The sequence below is a fragment of the Canis lupus genome, chromosome 20 (genome assembly GCF_003254725.2).
Source record: "Canis lupus dingo isolate Sandy chromosome 20, ASM325472v2, whole genome shotgun sequence".
Lineage (NCBI taxonomy): Eukaryota > Metazoa > Chordata > Mammalia > Carnivora > Canidae > Canis > Canis lupus.
This window is the reverse complement of record NC_064262.1, coordinates 33,507,376-33,525,699: the sequence shown is the minus strand read 5'-3', so window position 1 is coordinate 33,525,699 and position 18,324 is coordinate 33,507,376. Positions and strand designations below refer to the sequence as shown.

At 43.8% G+C, this 18,324-nt stretch overlaps 1 protein-coding gene across 2 annotated transcripts in view; it reads right to left on the bottom strand.

Moving 5' to 3' along the window:
• IL17RD (interleukin 17 receptor D) overlaps nucleotides 1-18,324 on the bottom strand; it is a 69,055-nt gene that overhangs the window by 6,700 nt on the left and 44,031 nt on the right. Inside the window, exons 3-12 of one of the 2 annotated variants that reach the window (XM_025456270.3) lie at nucleotides 16,657-16,782; nucleotides 13,088-13,206; nucleotides 12,485-12,605; nucleotides 10,049-10,093; nucleotides 9,804-9,955; nucleotides 8,678-8,743; nucleotides 6,684-6,738; nucleotides 5,608-5,718; nucleotides 4,607-4,791; nucleotides 597-1,536 (exon numbers count right to left, since the gene is read on the bottom strand). In XM_025456270.3, coding sequence (XP_025312055.1) covers nucleotides 597-1,536; nucleotides 4,607-4,791; nucleotides 5,608-5,718; nucleotides 6,684-6,738; nucleotides 8,678-8,743; nucleotides 9,804-9,955; nucleotides 10,049-10,093; nucleotides 12,485-12,605; nucleotides 13,088-13,206; nucleotides 16,657-16,782 — 1,920 coding nt within the window. The remainder of the gene's footprint in view (nucleotides 1-596; nucleotides 1,537-4,606; nucleotides 4,792-5,607; nucleotides 5,719-6,683; nucleotides 6,739-8,677; nucleotides 8,744-9,803; nucleotides 9,956-10,048; nucleotides 10,094-12,484; nucleotides 12,606-13,087; nucleotides 13,207-16,656; nucleotides 16,783-18,324) is intronic. The other variant, XM_025456271.3, reaches the window with a different exon arrangement.

Genomic DNA, 18,324 nt, shown 5'->3' with positions numbered 1-18,324 from the left:
AGCTAGCCACAGACACTATAAGGAGAAGCCCCAGGTGGCATCCTGCTGGTGCTCCCTGGGGAGACAGAACTCTCCTTCAGAGCCCTCCCACTTGGCCCTGTGCTGAGCTTTGATGGAGCAAACACCGTGTCCACCAATCCCAAGATTATTAAAAGATGTGGCTTTTAAGTCACTGGCATAGGTGAGGGATGGTGAACACTACAAATCCCAGCAAAGATAAAGGTCCAGAGAACCCGCCTCCCCCCGCCAACCAATATCCTTGGGGCAAGCTGTGTCTTGGTAGCCAGAGGCCTGCAGAGTTCAGGAAGGTGATATAATGCACACACCGCATGTTTCATAACACCTCCTGCAGGGACTGGGCCGCTCACCATAACTGAGCCTCAGTATTCCAGCAGTTCACACATGGGAACATTCCCATTGCCTGGAATAAATCGAGACTATCAATGGAGTCTGTAACCTCCCATAAGGATTCAGTGCCAGTAAGTGTGCAGCAAAAGTAGAGAGACACTCTCATGGATTTGGGAACTAGAGACAAAGGCTGTGACCTGCATCAGGAACCCAACCCAAAGGCACTCTCGGCTCCCCCCGCACCTTACCCAGGCCAGAGGAGGACGACACGCTCTCTGTCAGCGAAGATGTCTCCGTGTGGTCTGCCGACAGTCCTTCCATTAAGGGCAGGGACAGCTCCGAGGAGGGCACGGACGAGTCGTAGATGCCCGAGTCCCGGGGCATGTCCGAGGGGCCGGAGGCTTTCACGGCGTGCAGCAGGGGCCGCAGGACCGAGCCCCCGCCGGGCCCAGGCCCCACCTCCGTGTCTTGGTCCAGGCCCAAGTGCGGGCCCTCGGAGGGCGAGTCGGCCCGCGCCCCAGGGGCCACAGCCTCAGCCTTGAGGCAGAAATCGCTGCTGTCGGGCCCTGGTTTGCACACGACGTCATTTAACACCAAGCCCGAGTCAAACTTCTCCAGCACCGGCTCTCGGGAGTGGAGGGGGGGAGGGCGGAGGGGAACGAACTGCTTCTCAAACCAGTCGGGCTCCTCATCGATGAACTGGTGCATGTTGCAAATGGCCACGTAAAGGGAGCGGCCCGACTTGCTCCGAAAGTAGTTCCTTCTGCTCACCTGCCCGGGGTGCGGCCCCGACTCTGGAAGGCCGTGGTCTCGGGAGTGCAGGTGGGAACAGAGCTGGGGAAGGTTGTCCATGAGCTTGTACTTGGTGCTCAGGTCCAGGACGCCGGGAACGTCTCCCTCGCAGGAGTAATCAAAGTAAACGGTGATGAACTTGCTGAGCTGGCCTGAGGAGCTCTGCTTGGCCTGGCGCAGCTTTTCTGCGATGGCCGACACAGCCACCAAGAAGAGCTCACCCTTTCCCGAGCCCCGGCCTCCGCCTCTGTGCTTGTAGCTCTTCTTGTCCACAAAATACTTCATGCCTTTGGAACACACCACGATGATGAACTGCGACTCGTGGATCTTCTGGATGACCCATTCTCTCTGCCCTTCTCTGCACAGACTGAAGTCCTCCCACAGGTCCAGAGCCACCTGGAAAGAGAACATGGACCTCACTCACCTATACAGCCTGGAGAGGAGACTCAGGTAACAAAAACAAGAGTGTTACAAGAGGGTCACATTATCCATCCTTTAAGTATTAGCGGCACAGCTGTGTGCAGGCTCCGGGGTGCCGGGGTCCCAGAAGAGCTAACGTTCTATGGGTGACAGTCATATGCCAGGACCCTGGCATTGTGCCCTTGCTTCTGACTGACACAGAGCCATTCCTGATCTCACCCCACCAGAGAGAAGATGGACGCACAGAGCTTCTAGCAACCTGCCAAAGTCACATATCACAAGTGAGGCCTTTGAGGGACTCTCTGCTAGTGACCACAGACAATGAGCACACTGGGGTCAGTCTGTGTGATGAGTGGAGCTGCCTGGTGATGGAAGGTGATGATGGATGAAACTGGGTGCAGGACCCCAAAGCAGGCAGGAAAGAGGCTCAGGTCTGCATGCCAGACTTGCCCACAAGGCTGGTGGACTCATATCCAGAGAGCATGTGGAACAAAGAGGACAGCCACTCTGGTTAACTCATTTGTGAGTGACGTGGCACCTCCCACCATGACTTCATAAGCAGTCTATGGGGCGTCATATCCATATAAGGTCTTCCATCCAAAATCCAAAAGAGATTCTGGGAGGGGGTGAGAGGGAGAGGCACCAAGAAAGGAGAGAAAACCAGGCATGCATGTGCCCCTCAGAGGGCTTCACCTTCTTAGACCATTTTCATCTGATTCTGCTAAAAATGTCTCTTGGCAGTTTTACCAGCCTCTTTCCTTCTGTAGTTCAGAAACTAATCCTCAGTGGCTATATGCCTGAATGAGAGCCACAGTCTCTAATGGGGAAGGGGGCTCTGAAATGACTTTGTCTTCTTCTTTGGCTCTAAGGAACACAGTTCAACATCCACTCACTTGCTGAAAATAATCCTGAATTGCTTTACATTCCCTTGCATTATACATTCTAAAAGCTAACTGGAAGTATATACCAAACATTTTTTAAATGTTCCCATCTTTGATGCAGCAATTCCATTTCCAGGCTTCTATCCCTGCAAAGTCATCAGAAATGAGGCAAAATTGAACTACTGGGATGTTTAGCAATTTGAAATAATTCAATTATAGAGAGTTGATATGATGGATCACGTGGCTGTTTAAAATTGCATGGTGCAGCCACTCTGGAAAACACTATGGAGATTCCTCAAAAAGTTAAAAATAAAACTACCCTACAATCTAGAAATTACACTAGATCTTTACCCTAAGAATATAAAAATACTAATTTGAAAGGATATATGCACCCTGATTTTTATAGCAGCATTATCAACAATGGCCAAATTAGGGGAAGAGCCCAAATGTTCATTGACTGATGCATGGATAAAGATGTAGTATGCATATAGATATAATGGAGTATTATTCAGCTACCAAAAATAATAAAATCTTGTCATTTGCAAGGACATGGATGGAACTAGAGAGTATTATGCTAAACAAAATAAGTCGAAAAAAGACAAACATGATATGATTTCATTTGTATGTGGAATTTAAGAAGCCAAAGAATCCTAAAGGGGAAAAAGAGAGCAGCAAACCAAGAAACAGACTCTTAACTACAGAGAACAAACTGAGGGTTAGTAGAAGGGAGAAGGTGGGAAGATAGGAGAAATGCGGAATGGGGATTCATTGTGATGAGCACTGGGTGATATATGGAAGTGCTGAATGTCGTATACCTGAAAATAATACTACACTGTATGTTAACTAATAGGAATTTAAATAAAAACTCTACAAAATAAAATACAATTGCAGTTTACATAAAACTTTCAGTAAGTTATTAAATGAAAAGACAGGAAAATTATTCTAATCTACCCTAAATGCAAAACTGTATGCATGAGTTCATCTGTGAAGAAAGAAATTGGAAGCAAACAGACCAGATATTAACTGTGTTCCTCTTTCTCTAGGTTGAGATTATAGGCCATTTTTTTTGGTCATCTTTGTTTCCAAATTTTCTACGACAAGTATTACACTCATAATTGGAAGACACTTCCCCCCTGAGGCTAGTTAGTTACAAAGCAGAGCCCATGGGTTGTCCCTGTCTGAAGACTGTGTTGCACCAGCTGGAGTTTGCAGTTTGGATCTGTGCATCTCCCTAGCTTCAGCTTGTAAATAGGTATTATTGACACTAGGGGGCAGCCTTGCCACATGGAGACACTAAGACACCCACCAGTGGGCAGTAATCAAAGCACAAATAACTTTAATTACACAGCTATTGTACAGTTCTTGCATTTGTAAGAAACAGAGTGTGCCTTCCATGACAGCTTCAAATTTCACTTCACCTGAAAATTAGCACTATCACATTATAGAAAAGCTACATATTAATAGCTTTAACTCAAGAGACAGTCAAGAAACCAGAGCTGACCATTTGAGTACTTGACACATTATTATTCTCCCTTCTCAGCAAAACTACTCCAAAGAATTGTCTAAGCCTGCTGTTTTATCTTCCATCCTCTCTTTGGCCGTTCAAGGCTCACCAGGTGTCTTGAATGACCCCCTCCCCCCTACTCCTGTTACATGTTCTCAGGGGATATGCCATTTCCTTCCAGGCAACTGCACGATCTTTTTTTTTTTTTTTTTTTAAGATTTTATTTATTTATTCATGAGAGACAGAGACACTGGCAGAGACACAGGCAGAGGGAGAAGCAGGCTCTATGCAGGGAGCCTGACGTGGGACTCGATCCCAGGTCTCCAGGATCATGCCCTGGGCTGAAAGCGGCACTAAACCACTAAGCCACCCAGGCTGCCCACGATCTCCTTGATGTTTATAAAACTTCCTACCACGTAGATGCCATTAAAGGCTTTTGAGCAGGAGTGTGTCAGGGTTAGGACTAAGTATTAGGAAACATTTAGTGCTATGGTAGTGATAGGTAGGGCAGACTGAGGGAGGAGTGTGAGGCTGACCCAAATTTGGAAGGAAGCAAGGTCCTAGGTGTCACCCAAAGAGGCCTGTAGGGAAGGAGATAGAAGGGAGAGCATGGGAGCACATGTCCTACCCAGCGGAAGAGAAGAGACTTCAGATTGCTCACCTCACAGCCGCAGAAGTCCTGCAGGAAGTAGGCAAAACACCGGACAACGTTCATGTGATTCTGGCCATCTTTACTGGAATAGCAGAGGAAGACCTTTGGCCGCGGCCGGAGCCTCTCTCTGGGGAGCGCCGTGGTGTACGAGGAAGACTCAGAACTCTCTTCATCTAAATGTGAATATATATTTTCTAAATTGGAAAAGAAGATAGGGTTGATGCCTACGAGCCAATGGTTTATCCTGTTCCCTAAGACTCGGGACCTAATGCCTCTTCAAGAAACAATAGTTGATATGCACACCTGAGATCCCAGTCCCCACCTCCCCAGCCCCTGGGTCACCACTGGAAATAGGAGAGCTGATTTCTCCAGGGGAGCAACAAGCGGCCAAAATTAGTTGTTCACCTGAAATTGAGTTTGAGTAAGCCAAGAAAACTGAAGGGACCACCCTGGTCAGCAGAGAGCACCCAGAAGCTGGTCTCACAACCAAGTATATCTACCAATTAAACACTAAAAGAGCTGACCTTCTTAAAAAAAGAAGGAAGGAAGGAGGGAGGGAGGGAGACAGGGAGGGAGGGAAGACAAACCCTGCTGAGCGATGACTTTAAAGTACACTTTAAAGTACGTAAGTCTTAAGAGTACATCTCAGCAAATTCTTATCTAAGTATATACCTATGTAACCACCACTCAGATCAAGATATAAAACATTTCCAAGCTCCCCAGAAAGTTCCCTCCCAACACCTGTCTTTTATAAGTAATGACGTCCTACCTCTACCCTTACTCATACTTTTAGACTTCATCTATATTCTTAAATTTACTATCCTGAGTCTGAGAATAGGATTATGGCTTCGTGTTCATGGCTCCTGAGGTTAAAAGCCAAGTATTTCAATGCTAGGAAACTAAAATGCCCATTTGGGGGGCGGGGGTGGTGGGGGAGCCAAAGGCTCCTGACTCCCTCTGTTGGCTGGTGTCCTGCCAACTTGGGAAGAACACACCACACAAAGAGATACCTTGTTGCTTCTTGCGGCACATCACAGTGAAGAGGGTGGCAAATGCTGAGATGACAACCAGTGGCACGGTGATGGCAACAGCCCTAATGGGCCCAGCCCACGGGGAATGTGCTGGGAAATTTCAAAGAGAAGGTTTGAAACTTAAGCAGCGCATGTTCAAAGAAATTCCTCCTTTTCTTTTTTCTTACTTAAGATTTTTTAATTTAAGTAATCTCTACACCAAATATGGGGCTTGAACTCACAACTCCAAGGTCAAGAGTCACATGCTCTACTGAGCCAGCCAGGCACTCCTCTTTTTCCTCTTTTTAAACATAAGCTGCCTAACAGGTGCTAGGACCCCTTGACCACATTTCTCTAGTATTGGTCTGGTGATTACAAATAATTCCTTTTAAAGGTTTGTAGAGTATAGGATCCCTGAGTGGCTCAGTGGTTTAGCCCAGGACATAATCCCTGGAGTCCCGGGATTGAGTCCCACATTGGGCTCCCTGCATGGAGCCTGCTTCTCCCTCTGCATCTCTCATGAAAAAATAAAATCTTAAAAAAAGGAGGGGGGGCGGTTGTAGAATACAATTCACAGTGACTACTTGTGAGAATTCAGCCTTAGGAAACCTCATTTCCCACCACTTTTCTTCCAAGGACCAGTGACTATTTAGTCCCAGCTACACACAGACACACACCAACCACAGTGGCCTCGGTCTCCCAGACATTGACATTAGGATGGAAGGAAAGTTAGCTTTGATGCGATACCTTTTTATTTTAAAGAGTAGGGGAGGGGGCAGTGGGAGTGGGAGGGAGAGAATCTCAAGCAGACTCCCCATGCTCAGCATGGAGCCCAACACAGGGCTTGATCTCACGAACCCCTGAGATCATGACTGGAGTTGAAATCAAAAGTTGTGGACACTCAACTGACTGAGCCACCCAGGCACCCCTGATGGAACACCTTTTAAAAAAAGAGGGGCTCAAATGATGTGTTTTGGTTTTACAAATTATGAAGTACAGAAAGTATCAAAGTGCATGGTCTGCTGTAGTCCAGAGCCAACATTTCACACAGGAAAAAAAAAACCATACCACCATACCTGGCTTTAAGGCATAATGCATCACTTTTCTAGTTGTATTAGTGTCATCCACCAGCTGCAAAACAAAGGATGCTGTATCATTTTTTTTAAGTGATAACATCTCAACCAATTTCATTCATTTTTCCATCTGTGGACAGTAGGGGGCAGAAGGAAGAACAGCTACTGCCTAGGATAATTTATGAGCCACGACTGGATATTAAATCAGATAAATCTCTGCTTTATGAACTCAAAACTCTCCACCTCATCACCCTGCATGAATCCATCATTGTTCATTCACTGATGAATTCAGCGACTGAGCTCCACATTCTAACAATCTTCAATTACAGTGGCATCCTACCACTAATTTTCCTGGGCTGCCATGAATGCTTTAAGAGGGTGTGTCACTTCAAAACCACATACCGCTACCAAGTCATACAACCAGTGTTTCTCCCAAAATGTTAAGACATGTTGATGGTCTCTGAATAGCAGAGCTATGGACAAATTTTTAATTTCCTTTTCTATTTTTCTTTTATTCCTGTTTTTGTAGTATGTTTGATACTGGAAAAGTAATCTAAAATTATATATTTTTATATATATATATATATATTTACACACACATACACACACACACACACACACACACACCATTTGCTTGCTTTTTTTTTAAGATTTTGTTTATTTATTCATGAGACACACAGAGAGAGGCAGAGACATAAGCAGAGGGAGAGGCAGGCTTCCTGCAGGGAGCCCAATGTGGGACTCGATCTGGGAACCCCAGGATCATGACCTGAGCCAAAGGCAGACATTCAACCACTGAGCAACCCAGGTGCCCCTGTCTTTTTTCAGTGGTATTTAGAACTTCATGTATATTTATACAGAAAAATGTCAGCAGAAAACTAGAGAAATAGAGGCAGATACAATTGATGTAACTTTTCCTTTCTGTTTTACTACTTAAAGTTTTTAAATCCAAGGTTTTAAGAACATATTTTTGTAGTCTAATGGTGTAGGGGCCCCAGTAGGTAGCACAATGGCCTATTGGTAAATATTTTGAAACTAAGCTACTGGGGAAACAAGCAGTACAACAAGCAGATCCTCCCTCTGTCCCCCTCAAAGCAGGAAATATATCTCCCATATGACAAATACCCTCACTGTATCGAGAAGTAAAAAGGACCTCCTTGGGGTCCCTGGGTGGCTCAGTCAGTTAAGCATCTGCCTTCAACTCAGGTCATGATCCCAAGGTCCTGGGATGGAGCCCCACATCTGGCTCCCTCCTCAGCAGGGAGTCTGCTTCTCCCTCTCCCTTTGCCCCTCCCTCCCAGCTCATGTGCTCCTTTCTCTCAAATAAACAAAATATTAAAAAAAAAAAAAAAAACAGATATCCTTATTGTTTGAGATAGGGACTTCAAGGTCGAGAAAGCTATAGAAACAAACCTTGTTACTTTTTATCTTATTATCCCAGCCTAAATCCCACTTGGTATTCCTTACTAATTAAAGTTCCCAAACATCCATTTTCTTTATCCTGTCAATTCCTCGCAAATTTATTATCTCTTTGTCCAAAAAGCATAAAAACTGTGCCTGCCTTTGTAATTTCTTTGGGTTTCAATTTCATTACTGGGCCTCTGTGAGTACTCAATAAGACTCTGGTTTTTTTCTCAAAATCCTTAATCTGCCTCATGTCAATTTAAGTCCTAAACCAGCTGGAAGAACCCATGGAGGAAAGAAGGAATTTCTTCCTCCCCTACAAAGGAATATGGTATAGAAATTCTTAAATCATGGTTATGTGGACTATATGGTTTCATAAAAATATTTGTATGAAATATTTGAAATACTGAGTGAGAAAAATCAAAGACTGATTACATATAAAGTTTTTAAAAAGCATATTAAGGACCATGTAAAAAGATAACTGTGCACACCCTCAATAGCTTGAAATTTTAGGGTTGTAAACAGTTGGAATTCTACATGAACTAGATTCATTCTGTAGAATTAATAATAGGGCTTTCTTGAGTTATGCACACCTCAATTATATAATCCCCAGGAGAAACATTTTGAAGGAGGCAGCTGGTTGTCTCTGTATTTTGCTCCTGCAAAGAAACAAAACAACACTTTTAAAACTCACTTCCTGGATAAGGGTCATCTGGACCTCTCTTTTCCCCCCAGAGCTGAAGGAGACCTGCCACCAGTCGTGACTATGTTCAGAATACATAAATTAGATCAGAAAGCAGCCGTGTTTATCTGCTACACATTATCTGAACTTTACTCTGATAAGAAGGCCCAGGAGAGCCCAGAGAACCCCATGAGAGTCTATACGTAGTGGTGCCCTCAGCAGGACTACTTCATTTGCAGACAAAGAAGCTAGTTAGACTACCCTTTACTTATGGAAAGGGTGAGGAAAGGAATTACCTGCCCATGTTTGTGCATATTTTATGTGCCATAATTTCAACTTGAGCAGAAGGTCAATGACAGAGGTGAGAGCCTGCAGGAAAGCAAAACTCAACAACACAGAAGCACGTCTAGGAAGGTGCTAAGTTCTGCTATCATGACCAAAAACCTCTCCTGGTGCTTGCTAGAGGCGATCTAGCAGTCCTGTGCACTTTCACAAAACATTTTCCCCTCTTGCTGACCTCCTTTAGCTTAAAAACTTGATGGCTGAGTTTCTACTTAACTTTGGCCTATGTGTATGATCGTAAGCCACTGACTGCTCCTAGATGTGTTTTTTCCACTGATTAGCTGCGTGGCCTTGAGGAAGCCAGGTGACATCATGGAGCCTCAGGTCACCCTATCTGTAAAGTGGGATGATGGCAGCAGCTTCTGTTGCACAGAGTTGTAAGGATTCAGTGAGCATAAAGCTTGGTGACTGGCACACAGCGAGCATCCAATTAATGTTTAAAATAGAGCAGAATGAACTAGAAATATTTAATTCTGTTATTTCCTTGATAATAACTTTCCCAGGCTTCATCACCACTGAAATAGCCGAGTGTAGATAACTGGAGAGCATGAAGGACGCCCCTGAGACATAACATTCTGGAATATCTACCAACTGCTGAACTAAAGCCTAATATTCACATTGAATCATCCAAATTCCAGGGGCCCAGGGGTCACATTAAACATGTAGTATTCCTTAATGTATGGAGAGCAGCTCACCTGTTTACAGGCCTTTCTCTTGAAAGGCCCTTCATGCTTGAGCTTATAATGAAGATAGAAGAAACGGAAGCCAAAGGTGTGTGGCGCGTGATCAAAAGACACCTGCATGTCCAAACCGTGCTGAGTGATGTTCAGGTTCCGAGGCTTCCAGACTGGTAGGAGGAAGGACCCAGAATGAGCACCCAGAGGCCACCCCGGCACCACTGTGCTGGCAAGACTTGAAAGACAAAAACAGCTGTACTTACATGGTTTACAGGCCAGGTTGTCCGGCTGTAACAATAGGTCGCAGGCTATTAAGAAAGATGCATATTTTTAGTTTTAATACAATTTGACATTTTCCTCATCCAATAATTCAATAAAATAGAAATATACGGTTCCGGATAGTGTTGGAAAAAGTATAAAATACATCAATTCAGCAATGATTTCCAGTACAGCAAAGTTATATCTTATGAAAATTTAAATTGTACAATGTAAAAATATTAATGCAGTTCATTTTATGCCAAATAAATGAAAAGAGTGTAAAGTCACCCAGACTTTTAAAGCTTGTCAAGCATTACATAGTTTTAGGGCCAGCAGCCAAGGCCAGCAGGACTATGTTCAGGCCACTGCCACATGGAGGTTCCGGTTTAACTGTAAACGGAAATAAAACCAGGCCCTGCTCCACTGTACAGGTGTTTAGGCACAAGAGACTTTGGAGTGATTCTGGAACTATCTTAGAGTTATTATAAACTTTGCTAGCATTCTACTTTAAAATCCTCTGAGGGAGTCAAAAAATGGCATCGAGACATCTACTAAGTAGTAGCACCAACACTGAACACTAGGCACCAAAGCCAACAGGGCTTTGAAGCAGGGCTTGAATGTGATTTAAAAAAAAACAAACAAACAAAAACATGACGAGAGAGGCCAAACAGCTAGTCCAATATGCCAATGCTGCTCACCCAGGGAGAACGTTCTGGCAAATGTTCCTACAACACCAAGGAAACCAAAGACAGCATCAAGATCATAGTGCACTGAAATGGTGATAAACGTATCTCCCACCTCTGCCTCACCCCCAAACAGACACATTGATTTTGATAGGAAAAAATTAATCTTAAATTACACTAGTTCTGGGATGCCTAGATAGCTCAGCAGTTGAGCATCTGCCTTTAGTTCAGGGCGTGATCCCGGAGTACTGGGATGGAGTCCCATATCAGTCTCCCTGCATGGAGCCTGCTTCTCCCTCTGCCTCTGTGTGTGTGTGTGTGTGTGTGTGTGTGTGTGTGTGTCATGAATAAATAAATAAAATTTTTAAAAATTACACTAGTTCTGACGAAGGTGAGCTTTTCATAAACATATTTGAATCCTCTCATTGGTTACGAGTAAGACATTGAGATGTCAAATGTACATAATCTTTGCCTTATGAAATAATGTTTTATTTAATAAAATGAGACTGTTATAACTTTGCTGCATTTCTTTTAATACAATTAAAAGAAAAAAAAAAAAAAAAAGAAAGAAAGAAAACAACCAGAGTATGAGTTCTAGAGTTGAGAACAAAAACATCATAGAGGAGGATGAGGCCAGCAATCAGACCACATAGAAGTGCTGGCAGTTTGGACTATCAGCTGAACATTGGGGGCCTGGAAAGCCAGACAGAAAGCCTGACCAGGAAGGCAAGAGGGAATGGCTGCAGGCTTCAGGCCTGGGCAACCAAATCTGAAAGCAGTGATTCAGGTTGTGGAAAGGCACACCGCATACAGAACAGATGGAGAAGGGAACCCAGCACAGTTGGCTGGGGAGTGTGGACTCCAGAGTCAGCCTTCTGGGTTCAAATCCCAGCTCCCACCAGGCTCTTTAACCTCTGGGTGTGTGATTCCACATCTAATAAGTAGATATGGGAGGATTAAATTCTTTGAAGGGTGGAGATGGGGGTAAACTGAGTCAGTATTTAGAAAGCATTTAGAACAGGGCCTGACACACAGATGTTAAACAAATTAACTTTCTAGAAAGAGGCAGTCTCGGGGTTACTGATTAGCTGTCTTAATGGAATCCTGAAAATGGGCATTCACAAAAGCCACCTTCCTGATGACAGGTTAAAAAAGATGGAATTATTTCATGCTGTACTCTTTGTGTCCAAAATCAACTTATACTTTATAGTCTTGCTTTTTCTTTTTTTCCAAGTAGTTTTTTTTTTATTTTGTTTTGTTTTGTGTGTGTTTTTTTCCCCCAAGTAGTTTTAATATATGGATATCTTGGAATGCCTGGGTGGCTCAGCGGTTGAGCATCTGCCTTCAGCTCGGGGCATGATTCTGGAGTTCTGGGATCAAGGCCCACATCAGGCTCCCTATGGGGAGCCTGCTTCTCTCTCTGCCTATGTCTCTGCCTTCTCTCTGTGTCTTTCATGAATAAATAAAATCTTTAAAAAATATATATATATGTATCTTACAGCAGCTGCGCGCCCCCCCTCCAAAAAAAAGTCAAACATCACATCTATTCTTGAATAAGTTGCCAATGGGTATCTCTAGCTGGGTGAACTCTGCCTAGGCCAAATCTTAATTCCAAGAATTGCTTTTCTGGATGCTTTTCTCCTCAACCATGCTGATTTCATACCAGTATTAGGTGGGCTCTTGAATATATTTCTTTGAAAAGTCCTTAGAATCAGGAGCAATCTCATCATGGGAAGCAGGCAAGCAGGGCATACTCACCACGGGTTCTGAAGAAGAAAGGGTGGTAATTGCTTTCATTTTTAATGGAAGGAAAGGGGACAATCTTCACAAAGTAATCCGTTTCAAATTTCATATTCAGGAAAGGTTGAGATTCCATTCCCTAAAAGGGAATAAAAACAGACATGATACCGTGAAGAAATTACCCACCCCTCCGCCTACACACAAGACCTTCAGACCTCCCTGACAGTCACCCAGACACTCTTCCAGACCTGGAGTCTACTTTCTGGACCACGTTCAACTGAAATAAAGATCAGCAATGTTGCCTGTCCTTTAGCAAGGCAGCCATGTCTGCTTAATACGGAACCTCAAAGCTTTTGGGGAAGAGCTCACACATTCTTAAGAGCACAAAGCCACCTTCCAGGACATGTAACCTGAGAGGTGTGTTTACCAGCAAGAGGTGCTGGAGGGTTTCTCTGGGTGTGGAGCAGGCTTAGGGTGTTGCCAAGCTATTTCTTGCCCACCTTGGCAGGAGGGGTGGACCCCACTGCCCCCCTTCTCTGGTTTCACAGGCATTCAATAGACCATTCAGACCCCCAGAACAGTGGCATGTCTTCAGGAGCACATTCTCTGCGTGTGACTTACAGTTCTTTTGAAGCTACTGTTGAGCTGCTTTGGGTCCTTTAGAATCAGTTGTTGGCACCGTCTTCCCTCCGACTTCAGCTCCTCCAGTATTACTCGAAATCCTTTTAGGAATTCGATGCCTAAGCAAAGCAGAATGCTTTTATTAAAAGCGGACCTAATTACCTTTGAACACACTTTCCTTCCTCCAAGATTACCGTCCTTTCCACCTACACAACAGACTTAAAGGAATTCTAACTTTGGCCAGAATTTCCAAGTTTTGCAGAAAGGAAAAAAACCACATACCCTGCATTCCTCTAGTACAGGCCAGGTGATTTCCTCTGTCCCATCACGACTAATTAATTACCTCTAATCCAGCCAGCCATTTCACAAATGCCCATTGCCTCTGTGACATTAGGGTTCAAATACTCAGGCTCAAGTCACAATTGATCCTAAATGTCTACAGTGTAATATATAATTTCTAGGTCATCAGACAGGGTGTATTTAGCTGATGATAATTCCCAATGCTGACGAGGGACTCCCCCCAAACCATGTTTCCGCTTTAAGTTTTCATCCTGTATTTGCTGGCATGGTTCACCGAGTAATGCACAAAATTCCTAACAAAGTGTGTGTCTGCACCCAAGGGGTTCCTAGGCTTGAGATTAAATAGTTTAGAATGTCTATGTGATTTACAAAGCAGTTCTTGCTCTAATCAGGCCTGAAAGGCAGACACCCAAGGGCTGCCCAGTGTGTGCTCTTCATACAGTCCTCAGAAGCCCTGAGACGCCCACAGCGCTGCTGAAAGGCACTGGCCCAGCCTCCTGCCACCTGAGGATTAAGCTCTGCTGATCACAAGAGCCAGTACCAGCGCTCTGCATCCCATGGAAACTGGAACGGTCCAACTGCAGCTGCAGATCCCCAAAGTCAGCCTCAATTGGCGCGATATCGATTTCGCATTCTTTCTGAACACTACAGGAGGAGACAATTTCAACCCCTTTCCCCACAGGGCAAACGTAATGACATAGGATGCAATTAACCAGGTGGGAAAATTATTGATGGCAAAGGACAGGGGAATCTTTTTTGAACAGGTTCTCCAATCCTATCATTATTTGATGAAGAACACGTATTTTATGGTGAGTAGGGCAAAGGAGTTACAATTAGAGCTTCAGATTTTCAGGGGTCATGGTATAGAATGCGCAGGTACCTACTCAGCCACATTACATCTTAAGTACAAAGCCTCCTGTGGGGGTGAGAGCCAGCTGACCCACAGCCTAAGATTCAGATATGCTAACAAGATCCAAGGTCTTAGACCAACAACCAGTTAGCAGATCTCACAGGAATTTGCCTTTTGAGATTAAAAAAAAAAAAAAAAAGAGTGAACAAATCCTCATTATTTATACGAAGATTTAATTCATGCCATGTCCCCAGAGCTCCTGTTTAACAAAAGCTGGGTGATTAATACGATTCAAGACTGTACATTTCACAATTTCATAAAAATTTATCAGCTGAGATGGGAGCAGGTGGTTCTAGTCCTTATTTGTAAAAGACCTGCCTGAAAAAAACAGGATGCCAAGCCTGGGGGGAGGGGAGGGTGGTGGGAAGAAGCAGCAAATGTAAATCTTCTATCATAGTAACACCTTTATCACAATACTCGGAATGCCTTATAGTTACATGTTTAGCAACTTTATGGAGCAGCTTCCAATGAAGGAACTTATTTGTTCCTTTCCATCATTTAAAACTCATGAGTCCTCCCAACATCCATGGGAGGAAGATATAATCCCCATTTTATAGATGAGAAAAAGGTATAGAGACACTGAACAATCCACCCAGGATTACACAGAAATTAAACAGCAGGTGTGGGATTCAAACCCAAGAGTGTCTGGCTCTAAGCTGGTGTTCTTAACCCATATGCTCTTCTGTCTTCCAAGGGTTTTCCCTGATAGAATCTCAAAGAATTTCATAGAAACAGAACCTGTCCACCCACAAATCACCTTGCAGGAAAAGCACTACATTCTGCCCTCACTGCTCCATCTGTTAGTTTTCCAACTACACGCTCACATCCCTTACTTTCATTCTAAAGGAGCCTGCAATTTGTCAGGCCAACCCCTCAACTGTATAGCCTTACATGGAATGACCACTTCCCGTTTATCCACAGAGAATGTTTTTATCTTTAAATGTTAAGATAATGTTATTTTTGGAAAACCCGTTGCTTTCAGACCCAGCAGTATTTACAAGGATAAGTGAGTCAGGCCCATGTGTCTGATCTATCCTCCCTCATTCTGCACTCACCTCTCCTGCAGTCTGATTTTTCTGAGATTTATCCTGTTCAGATTAAGAAATCCAGGCTTTTATTTTACTTTTCCCTTGGCTATTTTTTTTTTTTTAATTCTAAGATTCGATGGCAATGTCAAAGAGCAGGTTGAGGACCAGATTCTGATGATGGTACAGTAGCCACTAGTATGAGGGTTTTTTTCCACTTTTTTTTCTTAAAGGTTTTATTTTTAAATAATCTCTACATCCAATGTGGGGCTTGAATTTATAACCCCGAGATCAAGATTGACATGCTTTACCAACTGAGCTGGCCAGGTGCCCCAACAGCCACTGTGTTTTGAGAGCTCTTCCTAGGGGTAGCTGGCTGATCCAGTCGGTGGAGCATGCAACTCTTGATCTCAAGGTTGCGAGTTCAAGCCCCATGTTGGGTATACAGATTACTTAAATAAAAACTTAAAAAAAAAAAAAAAAGCTCTTTCTAGAAATATACTGCATGTGTGTGTCTGGAAATCTTACAATAAACCAAGAGGCAGTCATCTGCACGTTACAGACGGGGAAGCATTACAGATGTGGAAGCGGGGCTTGGCAAGGGTTAGAGGGCTCTTGTAAACACAGAATCTGGGTTCACACCCAGGCACATCTGAACAAATGGGCCCTGCCCACATCCCACATCCAACTATCCCATCCTATCTGATATATCAGCAACTCATTATTAAAGAGGATAAGCAGACTCTGCCCTAACCTGAATCTGGCCAAATAACATGGGTTTGTTTTTTTCTGTTTTTTTTTTTTCTTCTGTTTCTTCATTTTGGTTTTTCTCAGCCCACATAGTTTAAATAAATTCAGTTTGTTGCCAACATTTAAGAATTGATTTTATGGGTTTTTATGAAAACTGGAATATTCCTGAAAACTCACAACATATGCCAGTGCTGTGCCTGGATATCCATATGGGCACAGAGATGGCCAATGCTGGATACTGAGGCCATTACAGCCTCGGACAGGTCACCTGTTCCCCGACTACTGCTGAGACCCAGAGGTGAAGGCTTCAGTGTGATTTATCACCATACACCATTATTTTGCAAACCCACATCTCTCTCAGTAACAGCCAAAGGACTCAAAGATGAGCCATAGGCATAGTATCAAGTTCTGTGCATGCCCAGCAAGTATATGCAACAAAGCAAGAAGTGTATCTGGGCCCAAGCACACAGCACACCTACACTTATGTCAAGACCTGCCTGGCCCCTGGAGGTTGCCACAATGGGACCCCTGCATTCTTCACTACCCACCAAGGCCACATGGTGGACTCCATTTTGACCACTTACCGAGAGCCCCTGGGGACCAAAGAATGGTGACCGCCACTTGGTCGTGGCAAGCATACTGACTGATGGTGATGTTCTGGGCATCAGCAATCACATGCTTCCCCACTGGATTCAAGTAAGTGGTGCAGTCTAGAGAGTCAGGAGAACAAAGAACAGTTAGATTAAAACATTTACTTTTCCATGTCCAGGTTCATTCTTCTCAAATCACACAGGGCTGCTGTCTGGAGGTGGCCAAATCCATTCTGTCTCAAGACGTGTACTGCACAAGCCCAAATAGGACATCAAAGTTTGACTGTTTGGAAAACTAAGATACTGCAGAAGGATTTATTTATGGCACCAGTACCATTACCTGCCCTTCAAGTTAAATTCTAGGACAGCATGAGGAGGATCACATACAGTGTGACTGTATATACGGTTTGACTATGAATCTGGCATTAACTTTTTTACTATTATGATACTTTACCTAAATCAATAATTATTTACATCAATTCAACAGGTTTCAGCATTAGAGTGATTTGAAACAAATGGCTAAATAGTCTGGGGCTTGCTTTTAGAAGAAATTTGGAGGCAACGTGAACAGGGAAAGGAAGCAGTATGAGGATGGGATTCATGAAGGAGTAGCTCACAGCAAGACTATTAAACAATCCAATTAGTACCTGCAACAGTACTGACTTTGTGACAAGCAAAGTACCTTCAATGTTAACAAGCATCTCAAAGGTAAAACTTCTGTTCCCAAACACCATGTGTTAGCAAAGACACCCACAATGCCCACCAAATTCAAAGAGCTCCACACTGCTCATAAAATGAAGACCAATTCTCTGATATTGTCTGAGAACATAATTTACTGCCAGCTGTCAATGCAGCCATGACCATGTGAGCAGCTATGATACCTGGTATCTCTAAAGATACCTTCAAAGTCTACAGGATTCTAAATAGCTGTCAGAAGCTTCCAGCCATACTCAGAATGGAACTCCAGAGAATGGCTGTGAGCTCTTCTGGCCATTCATACAGGGAGAAACACCAGCTACCCCGGTAAAAACCAACTCAAAATTCTTACACTGCTTCATCTCCATTTCTTTCTCAATGGTTAAAATTGAAAACTCTCATTGGACTCTGCTGCAAAAAGTCCTCAGTTCCATCAACTATTCAAACTACTCATTATCCCTCTGAAGTCATGGTGTTTTTCTTTGAGGTGAAACGGGGATTTTCAGGCTCAATGAGTCTGCTGCACTCCCCCTGCCCCTGCTGTATGCCACACCTTTCCCAAATTTTTAAAAAAGATTTTATTTATTTGAGAGAGAGTGTGTGAGAGAGAGAGAGCATGGGAGGGGGGGGTGAAGGCAGAGAGAGAAGGAGAGGAAGCAGCAGGCTCTCCACTGAGCAGAGAACCTGACACGGGGCTCAATCCCAGGACCGGAGATCATGATCTAGGCTGAAGGCAGATGCTCAACCAAATAGGCCACCCAGATGCCCCCACATTTCCCACTTTTATGACTAAAAACATTCCTTGGATATTTGAAAATTATAAAAGAACATAAGAAAAGTGTAGAAGTCATCCATGCCCTCCCACCACACAAAGGTAACTACTATCAACTTCTAAGAAACATCCTTCCAAGTCTTTTAATATGCACATAATATTCCTCCTTTTTAAATTTCTTACTAAATTTCAAC